This window comes from Mesoplodon mirus (assembly GCF_964341445.2).
Source record: "Mesoplodon mirus genome assembly, chromosome: 11".
NCBI classification, from domain to species: Eukaryota; Metazoa; Chordata; class Mammalia; order Artiodactyla; family Ziphiidae; genus Mesoplodon; species Mesoplodon mirus.
Genome location: NC_138987.1, coordinates 95,991,608 through 96,003,692, shown reverse-complemented (window position 1 = coordinate 96,003,692; position 12,085 = coordinate 95,991,608). Strand labels below are relative to the sequence as shown.

The 12,085-nt window shown below is 42.3% G+C and overlaps 1 protein-coding gene across 1 annotated transcript; it reads right to left on the bottom strand.

The window, feature by feature from the left end:
* Positions 1 to 282: 282 nt before the first annotated feature.
* Positions 283 to 12,072, bottom strand: NECAP1 (NECAP endocytosis associated 1). The gene is made up of 8 exons (XM_082634788.1): positions 11,932 to 12,072; positions 6,762 to 6,862; positions 6,501 to 6,605; positions 5,729 to 5,810; positions 4,794 to 4,902; positions 4,513 to 4,696; positions 2,336 to 2,438; positions 283 to 2,005 (listed from the first exon to the last, which is right to left on the bottom strand). The coding sequence occupies exons 1-8, from the start codon at positions 12,024 to 12,026 to the stop codon at positions 1,957 to 1,959; spliced, it is 828 nt and encodes a 275-aa protein (XP_082490914.1). The 5' UTR covers positions 12,027 to 12,072; the 3' UTR covers positions 283 to 1,956.
* Positions 12,073 to 12,085: the final 13 nt, after the last annotated feature.

The window sequence follows — 12,085 nt, the reverse complement described above, 5'->3', positions numbered from 1 at the left end:
TGGCCTAGATCACAAAGATAATTTGAAGCAAATGAAATTAACTGTACCAGCAAATAAATAATAAATACAAATGATCTCGACAAGGAGCCTCTGTGGGTTTAGAGACATGAGGACAGACAGAGGTCTAGCCTTAACTTCTTAAAACCTCCATTTCTTGAAAATGAGTAATAGATATAAAACGTCCTTTTATTACCTACTGGCCACCTATATTGGGTCAATTAAATAAAAAAGATAATGAAACAGGCAAAGAGAAAGATAAAAGAGACACTACCTCTTTCCATATTTTTAATTAACATTATTGCACCAATACAGCATACATATGCTCTATATACATATATCTGAAACTGCATTTTCTTCAGCAATTCAAATACATAATATAGTATCATCTTGAGAATACAAAGAACACAACATAGAGGAAGATTGAGAAAATAGGCTCCCAGCAGTTAGTCACTAGTGATTCTATAGGCTTTCCTTTTAGTGTTTTCTATTGGAATTCTTAAATGTCCTGTCATGGCTCTGCAAGAAAAGAGCTGCCTGGAACGGGAAGCAATGAAAAAAAAAAAAAAAAAAAAGGACCCAAAGTTAAAAAGAGTCAAGAAGGAAATCCAAGAGAGAGGATCTATTTTGAAACTAAATATAAGGACTCCCTTCAGCCAGAGGGTACACATCCAAATAGGTGCTAAGGGAAGAAGTGAGATCCTCCCATTTCACTCTCAAAATTGCCCCTTAGCAGACAAAATAGCTGGTGCCAGTTCACCTAAGAGCGGGACCCCTTCACAGCATTGTAAAAGGAATGGTGGGCAGAGAGAGGGAAAGTGGTGGGGGGCAACTTGCTTCTGAGATACTCCTGGTGATGGGTGTTGCAGCCGTTGTTTGGGCAAAGTCTACCACAGCTAAAGCCATGGCTCTCCAGCTTGCTTCATAAACGATGGTACATGCAATAGCAGCTTTCTGTTGAAGAGCGGGCGGACTGAAACAATAAACGTGTATGAAAAGGAGCCAGGTACCCAGGCAGCAAGGCAACGTGGGTACTGTACAAGAGTTAAGTGCTTTCAATCTCTCCGCTCTACAAATTAGGTTAAAAACTCTAAACCCTTTAACTTTAGGACAAATAATGGGGCCATTACAAAGTAACGCTGTGCTTCAAATGCAGCAACTAGATGGAGCTGCAAGAAAAGTAACTGCTTCTCTAGAAAAGAAGTAGGAAAACATAGTCCCTTGAACCTCCTTCATCCGAGAGACACCCACTGATCAGAGATGCTGCACTATTCAACAAAAGGAGAGTGGGGTGCCACCAACACAACCCTCTTGTCACAGGAGGAGACATGTAAACGCACTAGAGGGTCAGGGGGCTGCACCCAGCACTGGATGTTCACTGAATAAGACAAGCCTGAGGGAGGATATATAGCAGAGACCCAGGAAACAGGTCTTTCTTCACACCTACCCCTATCAAAATTCTGAATCTGTAAACACTGTGATCAGTCTGTCCATTGTTAGAGTCTTCAGTTAATGGAAAAGGAAGTTCTGAGGTTTTTGTCTCCCCTGAAATTGCTAAACAGAGCTTCACAAAGAGGCACACAAGGGTCATGAGATGATTCTGACAGAAGTTAAAGAATTTAAAGATGGGGAAAATTTTACAGATGTTGGAGGTTATTTCCCCACCAAAGAGACCCTGGCCTTTAGAGCCCTGCAATAGTCAGCCACAAGTATCATAAGACTCACTATTCCCCTGCCCTGATAGTGAACAGGAGATAAGAAATACTTTCTTGGCTGTACAGCAAGGAACACCACCGGGGAGTGACACACCAGCCTGAACGCAATGGAGAAGCTATGAAAACAACTGTTCAATAATTTTGGTTCTGGGGAGGGAAGGGGTTCCGAGCTCCCCTCACAGATGGGTGCCCTCAAGGTCATTTTGATTCTTCAAGTCTGTCCTTAACATCCTGCCAGTGCTCCTCAGAACTGGACCCAGTTGGATGGCTGTGGTGCCTGGTTTGCAACAGAGCTGCAAGACAGAACAGAGAGAGAGCCAAAGGCATATTAGGATAGGGACTCCATCCTTAACAGTAAGAAATTTCTGCCCAGAATTCCTGACACTATACTTCACGGCAATTCTACTTATTAAGGCCTGAGATATTCCACTCGAGCCTCGTGCTGCAGCTTCCTTATCCCACCCCCCGCCCCCAGCACTCCTCTACTTTCTTACCTAGAACTCCTGCTGAAGACTCTATACGACCTACAAATGCCCTGCTTTCCCAGATCAGAGACTTCATTTGACTGTACATACATCATCGATACCCTGGTTGAGAGTATGCTGGTTTCCCTATGTTAATACCTGGATGCAGTGCTAAAGTCACCCCACAAGTCATTGCTTGCAGAAACTGGAGCCGGTGCTGGTGTCGTTACAGGAGCAGGAGAATCCAAATCTAAAAGGATATCTGAATACAAGGTAAGAGAAGAAGTAAGAAAAGGGGAAACATAATAAAACTTTTAGAAACAAAAACATGTTCACACAAAAACCTATACGTAAATGTTCACAGTGACTTTGTTTGTAACAGCCCAAAACTGGAAACAACCCAGATGCTTTTCCATGGGTGATGATTAAACATACTGTGGTACAACCATACCATGGAATACTACTCAGCAATAAATAGGAACAAACTGTTGATATATACAACTTGATGACTCTCAAGGGAATCATCCTGAGTGGGAAAAGTCAATCCCAAAGGTTATATACTATATGGTTCCATTTATGTAACATTCCTGAAGTGACAAAATTAGAGATGGAGAACAGATTAGTGACTGATTGCTGAGGGTTAGGGATTGTGGGGAGAGGCAAAGAGGTGTGGCTATAAAAGGGCGACACAAGGGATCCTTGTCGTGGTAGATCTGTTCAGTATCCTGACCATGGTGGTGGATCCAGGAATCTACACATGATAAAAACTGCACAGAACAACAGCCGACGCTTGAACGACATGGGTCTGAACTGCGTGGGTCCACTTACGCAGGGATTTTTTTTCAATAAACACTCACTACAGTACTACATGATCTGTGGTTGGCTGAATCTGCAGATTTGGAACCGCAGATATGGAGGGACAACTATGAAGTTATACACAGATTTTTGACTGCATGGGGGGGCGGGGGGGGCAGGGAGGAAGTGGTCAGTGCACCTGAGCCCTGCACTGTTCAAGGGTCAACTGCACACACAAATGAGAATATGTAAAAATGACGAAATCTGGACTTCCCTGGTGGCGCCGTGGTTGAGAATCCGCCTGCCAATGCAGGAGACATGGGTTCGAGCCCTGGTCCGGGAAGATCCCACGTGCCGCACGGAGCAACTAGGCCCATGCGCCACAACTGCTGAGCCTGCACTCTAGAGGCTGTGAGCCACAACTACTGAAATCTGCATGCCTAGAGCCCATGCTCCGCAACAAGAGAGGGCACCGCAACGAGAAGCTCAATGCAGCCAAAAAAAACAAACAAACAAACAGACGAAATCTAAGTAAGATGAGGAGATGGTCTCAATGTCAATTCTGCAAAATGTTGAGGGTAACTGGGTAAAGGGTATGTGGGATTTCTTTGTATTATTTTTTATAACTGCATGTGAATCTACAATTAGCAAGTTTAATTTTAAAAAATAAAAATAAATAAACCTTAGATACTATCGTCAGTGCCTTCTGGCAACACTTAGCAAAAGAAGTAGCCTATAACCACTTTTACCTCAAAAATTCCAGAAGGATAAAGTTTGCTCTTAGCAATCAATTACAAATGATTACTGATATAATTTAAAACTTAAATTATATTAAATTATAATTAACTAATTAACGACGTAACTTAAAACTCCCAGATTCTAATACTAGGTTCTCTAATCTTAGGAAAATTCCTTCCCAAGTTCTAATTTCTCATCCTTTAAATGGAAATAACTGTATCTATTCTTTTTTCCCACCAGACAGTAAAGAGAAACGAAAATGTACTCATAAACTCAGATGGCGTCTCATTTCCTCTCATGGCCCTTGTGAAGAAATGGAACGGATTAAGAAGTGACATTCACTGAATGGCTACTATATTCCAAGAACTGGGCTAGGTACCATCACATCATTTCACCCTCAGAGTCTTGGGGTAGTTTTACATCTCCATTTTACAGGTAAGGATACTGAGACTCAAAGAAATTAAATAATGTTACCCAACACATTCAGATAAAAAGTAGCAGAGCCATGACCAAAGTCTTGGCCCATCTGACTCTCAGGCCCACTAGCATCTCTCTCACCGAGGCACAATGAAGGAAACAGTCTCCTCAATATCTACTCATTTTCAGCCAAAGGACCACCCAGAACCATGACTCTCAGCTCACTAGAAAAGCTTCAATGCCTTGCTAGGGGTTCCCAGGGTCACCTTGTCAGTGTCAAGTGCCATTTAACAGCAAAACCATCGACACTCTCCTTGGCAATTAGGTGTTACCCAGTTAAACCCTAAGATATGATTTCTCAAGGTTAAAGTGCTAGAGACAGTTACCTGCATCAGTACCTCCATGACTGGATTTTGGTACAGGCGGTGGAGTGACATGATTGCTGATGGCAACTGAGGAGGACGGTGGGGGAATTGTGACTCTGCCTCCAGGCGGGGGTGGGAGTAAGCTTAGGCCCCCAGCTGCTGTAGTCTTGGGCCTAGAAGCACCTCCTTTCTTGGTTGTGATGTTCTACAGAAGAAAAAAAAAAGAGCAGAGTGAGAGAAAGAAAAAGAATAAGTCACAGGCTTATGGAAATACAAGGAGGGGTGGGGGGAACCATACTCACCCCAATACTCAACTTGATGGTCTGCCCCTCCTTGAAGCCCAGATCCAACTTAGGACGATTATCCATTTCCTGAGATTCTTTGGAAATCTCAGATTCCTGCTTTACCCACCTTCAGTAAAAGAGTAAGCTATTTTAATTGGGATTCCCTGAAAGTGGAGTCTGACACACAAATTTGAGTGTAGCTAATTTATGTGAAACATGATTCCAGAAAGTAGAATAAGGGAACATGAGATGTGAGAAAGGAAAGGAAGAAAAGCCAAGAGAGGGCAACTGGGGTTCAATACCGCTGAGGAACCATTCAAAATGCCTATTAAACTTGTCCCTCCAAAAGAGGGCACTTAGCCACCAATTCCCATCCCCCATGGTTGAGGGCGGCCCCTGAGGGGGTGTTAATTCCTCAGTCCTTCCAGGTTGCCCCCCCTTGCTAACTGGGTGGCCTTCCACAATTTCAGGAAGTCCTAAAGCAGAAAAGCCTGCCCTTGAGGTAGGAAGCTGACAGTGTGCATGGTGCTGTCTACCACAGCTGAGCCAAAATCGAATGGGCTGAAGAAATACTGCAATAGGCCCAAAACATGTCAGCTACGTGGAGTAACAAAGCTGGCACATAACTCCCCACATATCTCACAGACAGCCCTGCTGTTACTGTTAGGCCTCCTTCAGCCACCTAAAAGCAAGGGCAAATTCCCCAGAGGCATAAACAAAAGCCCCATCTCAAACCACTGTACAAGGGATTAAAAACATATTCTAGCTATAAGGAAAGGATAGAATAGATACAAATATAATGTAAGAAAACAGAGTGAATGGGAAGATTTATATTCATGTGAACTAGTTTACCAAGTAAATAAACCAGGAGGTAAAAGAGATAGTGCCCCCTCAACTGAGGAGCAGTATTCCCCAAATATTTAACCTGGTAAATAAAGACAAGCTTCACTCACTTGAAGTGATCTTGCAAAGAGACATTAAAGTCAAAGGCATCACCCCGATCTGAGAAGCCAATGCCAATGAAAGCACTACGCCCTGTGAAAAAGACAGGAATCTTCAGAACAGGAAGTATCCCTTAGGGCAAACTCTATCCAATGAAAATATCAATGTAATATTTACCCTAACTAGATAACATCTGTGAATGTGAAATATTTTCTCATGGACCAGGGATCGGCAAACCGCATGCAGCCCATGGGGCAAATGCTGCCAGAGCTTGTTCCTGTAAATAAAGTTTCACTGGAACAAAGGCACACCAGTTTGTTTACATACCATCCATGGCAGCGTTCACATTACATCAACAGAACTGAGTCGTTGCAAGAGATCATTTGGCCCACAAAACCTAAAATATTTATTATCTGTGTATTTCCAGAAAAAATTTGCCAACCTCTGATTGGAGAAAAGATGACTGCCATAAACACAAATGATGTAAGATAGTCCCACAAAAAAACCACCACAACAATGAACAGGCAATATGTGTCAATTCTTTGGTTAGATAAACATTTTGATTTATTTATGTCTACTTTTAATAACCACATCTTGGAACTTGTGTTCATATCAATTACAAACATGTTAATCCTTCTCCTTTAGCAACTAGAGTTAACTTTGGACAAAGGGGAGGAAAAACTTAGTAAACTGAAGTAAGATAAATGCATTGGGGCACACTTCTGTTGAAGTGCATTAACTCTTTTCCTAATCTCAACCCATTCAAAATCCCTGATCCCTTACCAGTACCATCCTGGATCCGGATTACAAAGTAGCGGCTGGAATCTGTCACTGTCTCCACAGCAATACCAGGATATTGTTCTACTGGTGCTTGAGCAAAGAGCTCCCCTGACAGGTAAGGAAAAGACTTCTTTGAGCAAAGGAAGCAAACATTTAAAACTCAATGGACAAGTATTTGAACTCCAGTCCCCAATTTGAAGGTATTTATAAAAGAATACCAAACCAATATCCTTAATATGTTAGAAAGTCACCAGCACAGATTACCTGAAACTTTATCCTCAAGTTTGATATAAGCAATCTTCCCTTTTGAAGTGATTCGGAGGCGACCAGTCCAATCAGGCTGATCTAATTTCCAGTCAGATGCCCTAGGATAGGAAAATGGAGAAGCCTCAGGCCTCGGGTCCATGTCTTTAATACACTAAAAACCTACGCAGAATCATTTGCTATATTTCTGTTTCCCTCTTCTGAATTGCTTACTCTTCCTACGTATTAAATAATCAAAAGACTAACTCATGATTATCTCTATTCAGATGCCTCATGTTACACACAGTCCAAAGCAAATAGAAGAAATGTTACTAATGAAGTGCAAAAAGCATCAATAAAAGTATAAAGTACAAAAAAAAGCAATTTAAAAATGTATCACAATGACACTATTTTATATAATACTGTAGATGGTATTTTATATAATAGTGTTTTGCTGATCAGGGAACAACAAGGCCTACTAAATGAAATATATTAGGTACAGAAGCCTCCCAAATCCCTAAACATATTATCTTTCACTGAATTCAATCAATATTTACAGAGTGTGGATTAAGTTGCAGGTACTGTTCTAGGTACTTGGGATACAAGAGGGAACCAAATTTAAAGCCCTCATGAAGCTTTCATTCTAATAGAAGATAGATAATAAAAAAGAAGCAATAAATAAGTAAAATAACATCTCAGAGGTGATAACTGCTACAGTAAAAAGAAAATGCAGAGGCAGAAAAGGGAGATCGGGAGGGTCGTGGGAGCATGAACAGGTTGCAGCATTCAAAAGGGTGGTCAAGGTTAATAAGGCAGGCCTTACTAACAAGGTGAAATGTGAGCAAAAATGTGAAGGAAGGGGCTTCCCTGGTGGCGCAGTGGTTGAGAGTCCGCCTGCCGATGCAGGGGACACGGGTTCGTGCCCCGGTCTGGGAAGATCCCACATGCCGCGGAGCGGCTGGGCCTGTGAGCCATGGCCGCTGAGCCTGCGCGTCCGGAGCCTGTGCTCCGCAACGGGAGCGGCCACAACAGTGAGAGGCCCGTGTACCGCAAGAAGAAACAAAAAAAATATGTGAAGGAAGTGAGAGTTACCCATGCAGACATCTGGAGGAAAAGCATTCCGGGTGTAGGAAACAGCTAGTGCAAAGATGCTAAGATAGGAGCATGCCTGCCATTATCTGCCCTCAAGCAAGGAGGCCACTGTGGTTAGAATAAAGAGATGAGGTGGGAGAGCTAACTGAGGGACAGATCAGGTACAGGTAGGGTTTTGTAAGCCATTATACGAACTCTGGCTTTTACTGTGAGTGAAAAAGGAGCCATTTAAGAAGAGGTGTGACATGATCTCCCTTCTAATTTAAAAGGACTACTTTGCCATCATAGCAGAGATGCAGCAATATGAACACTGAAGCAGGGGGATTAGTTAAGAGACTGCTGTGCTAATCTAGGAGAGTCACGATGGTGACTAGGAAGAGAAAGGAGCAGAAGTGGCTAGACTGTGGATATATTTAAAGTAAGGCAGCGGGATTTTCTAATGGAATGGATTTGAGGTAGAAGAGAGAGAGAGAGACATCAAAGATAAAAATCAAGGATGCCTCCAGGGTTTTTAGCCTGAACAGAGGAATTGCCAATAATTGAGATGAGGAAGGCTACAAGTAGAGCAAGTCTGGGAAGAAAGATCAGGAGTTTAGTTTTGGCTATGCTGAGTCTGAGGTGTCTTACAGATTTTCAAGAGGAGATACAGAGTATGCGTTTGGATATATGAATCTGGACTTCAGGAAGGACATGTGGATTAGAGATACAAATGTCCACGGAAACAGTACAAACACTGAATCCTTATGATCTGTGTTATAAATGAATCTGAATGAAATCTAAGACATTATTTAAACATGAAACAATTTTACAAAACATTGTATTTGTGATTTTGTTTTGCCAGCAGTGTGGAAAAGGGAGGGCAAATAAAAGTTATTAATAACTCATCCCTAAAAAAAAATAAAATAAAATAACTCATCCCTTGGGAACCTAAAGACTAATACTTGCAGGTTAGGAAGGTAACAATAAAGTATATCTGAATAAAAATAATTTTCACAAGGTGGTAAGCAAATGGTGGAAAGGAAGAAATGAAAATTTACATTAGGACAAGTTCTGAATAGGATTTGCAAGATAAAATCTTTGTCACGCCCTTCTCTCTTGATGTCCCGCCTCAAAGACCCTCAAGTACCTGAATCTGATCCAGATTAGAGCAAGCTCTAGAGGTCCCTGTCTATGAAATTTTTTTAATGAGTCATTACTTATTCCACTATACCGCCATGAGCTAGACATAGTGTAAATGGGCTACTGAAGATATTAGGAACAAGCCTACTAGACACGCTTCTTTGGACAGGTTCCTAGGCTTATTTGTGTGTCTGGTGGCCAATATTTAACAAATCCTCAGTAAATGAATGGATACTCATGGCAGCAGCTTCCCTCAGCCCTGAGCCTTACCTCCTCTCCCACTCCCCTGACCTAGCCTGAGGAACTCTTGGTTTTACTGATCTTCTAAACCAACCTCACAAATTTTCATCTACCTTGGCAATAAATCTTACAGCAGCCATATGGAATAGGCATGAAAAGTCTACCACCTCTCTCTAAATGAAGAAATAGACAATAACACACTAAGTAACAATCCCTAACTTCAAAGTCCAGCATTCTTTTCATTACATTAAACCACACTATAGGGTTTAATACTGATTTAGCTGAGGAGGAGGGTAATGATGAATAAAAAAAAGTTTTATAGGTTGGGAAACCATTTTCTAATCACTTATAAGTTTTGCATCAACCTAAATTCCATAAGTCTGGTCAGTGAAAGTCTGGGGAGCAATAGCTTATGCTAGGTGAATCAAAGTCAATTATTCCCTCTCATCTTACTAGTCACTCAAAGAAAGCATTTCTCCTGCTTCGTACAAAGTCCAGTTTTTCCTTTAATGGCAGCCTGGAGAACAAATCATGCTCATAATGTAAAATGGACACAGACAAAAAGGGAGAAAAGTAATATTTATCAAGCACCTGTTCCAGGCATTATGCCCATTCTTGTGAAAACTGAGAGGATCTCACAAAGTAAGTAATTTTATATCCATTTCTATAGACGAGGAAACTAAAGTTCGAAAGAGTTAAGTGACTTGCCAAAGGTAACCCAGCAAATAAATGAGAATCACAATTCAAATTCAGTTCTGCTCTCTTCACTGACTAAGAGAGTTTGATGTAAAAAGCCTCTTGTAGGATAAGATGTCAATAATAAGCATGGAAAACACAGAATGACAACAAGAAAAAGGGTAAAAGAGGAAAATTAAGAAACTGCTTTGATGGCTCAATGCAGTTAATTGACATAAGGATAAAGGATAAACCAGAAGTGAAGATAGAGAAAGCAGACGGGTGAGAGAAGCTTCAAGCTTTTAAAAAGCTTGAAATAGAAGAAAAAGAACAGAACCTCACTTCAACGTGTATCATATCGTTTAGGAAGTCTCAACGCGTAAACTTGGAGGTCATGAGCTCCAACTTATTTCACAGTTCAATCAATGCTAATTTAAATGTAATCTACTAATTTCTTTCAGTCAACATTTACAGAGTCTCCACTATGTGCCAGAAACTGTGCTAGACCCTAGGAATATAAAGTTTAAAAAGACCTCAAGTTGTTCACAGTCTAGTCTGGAGAACTGGGAGACCAAACAATCAATGAGAATGCAGAAGGAAGAGCTCTGTGATAGAGACAAGCCCAGGTGCTATGGAAGCACCAAGAGCACACCTAAGCCAGAATGGAGGGTCAAGGAGGGCTCACCAAAGAAGGAGAGTTCTCAACTGACGCACACATATTAGTACCCGTGACTACCATCAAAAAGCATGTAGAGTCTTATTCATGGTCAATTTGGGGTCTGATTGAAAGTCTGAAATGAGGACTACCTCTTTGCCAAAAGGTACAACCCACAGGGTCTAGTGCACAGGTCAGCAAGCAGAAAGATACTGATTCATGATGAATGAACCTCTGATAAGGAGGCAAAACACTGGACACAGGGAGAGGATAACTTTTCGGCCAAGGTAATAATAAATGCCAAGAGGAAAATCATCATGGTGATGTGAGTCAGAGAGAGAAATCAAAACAGTATCTCATGTTTATATGCTGCTTTACTGTTTTCCTAAATTCTTTTTAGGAAATGTATCTTAAATTCTTTTTCACATTTATTATATGATTTCATTTAACCCTCTAAAAACTTCTACAAGGTACGTAGCTATTACAGGTTTTATTACCACCTTTTTTTTTCTATTTTACAGATGAGAAAACTGAGGCTTGGAGAGGCTAAGAGATTTGTCTCAAATCATACAGCTGTAAAGTTGCGAGGGCTCACACTCATATTTTTTAACATGCAACCCAGTGAGTTACATGTGAACTCTTTGGACTACATGACTTGGTGACTACCTACAGCATAAGCAGACCCTCCCAGTCATTGGATTACAAGGTGGTTAGTCAGCCCTCCAGTGAAAATGCTGCGTTAACTGTGGAAGTAAAAGCTATAGGCGAAGTGGAGAGAAGGGGGTAGGGAAGAAAGATTGAAAATACTATAGTATCACCAAGAAAACATATGGAAAAGAGACAGAGTGGACAACCATTGGAAAACTTACGATCATAACCTTTGCCCACTGGCAAAAGAGCTGAAAGGAAAAACCATATGGTGGATGATGAGTTTTGGTGACAAGACGGAACAGCACAAAAGACAAATTAGCTCATCCAGAGAGGGGCCAACGACACAATGATTACCCACAAATACGCACGAGGTACTGGAAATGGGGGGCGGGGACAGACAGCGGGGGGAAGATGAGGGTGACAAGCTAAAGGACGCAGGGAAGAGCGAAGGAAAGGTGACTGGCGATGAAGCAGACACGACTGGAAACGGATGGAGAGCAGAGGGGCAACCCAGAGGGATCCGGGGGAGGAGGGGTGGGAGGATGCAGGATGGTCATTTTTTTAAGCGGCGGAAACAAGGATGACAGCAGTCCAGAGTGGGGGAAGAGCAGGAGGACAGGGTGACAACAACCCAGGTGGGGAGCCCAGCAAGGTGACAACCCAGAGGTGGCAGTGGCAGGGACGGGCAGCGTGCTACTGAGGAGCAAAGTGTCAGCCCCGACCGGGTACGCGCGTGCCGCAGTACCTCGGGGTTAGTACCTGTAACCGCGGTTGGAGGCCCGGGGCGGAATCCGGTAGACGCTGACGTCGGGCTTCACACACAGAACAGACTCATACTCCAACTCCGCCGCCATCTTGGCTCTGCTCACCGCCCCGCTGGGGGCGCGGCGTAAGCACGGGGGCGGGACGTGGA

Coding starts and splice junctions, on each gene's coding strand:
- NECAP1 (XM_082634788.1), bottom strand. CDS start 12,026: ATGGCGGCGGAGTTGGAGTATGAGTCTGTTCTGTGTGTGAAGCCCGAC. Junction 6,863..11,931: donor GCCTCCAACCGCGGTTACAG/GTACTAACCCCG, acceptor TTCCTATCCTAG/GGCATCTGACTGGAAATTAG. Junction 2,006..2,335: donor GACTTTAGCACTGCATCCAG/GTATTAACATAG, acceptor TCTGTCTTGCAG/CTCTGTTGCAAACCAGGCAC.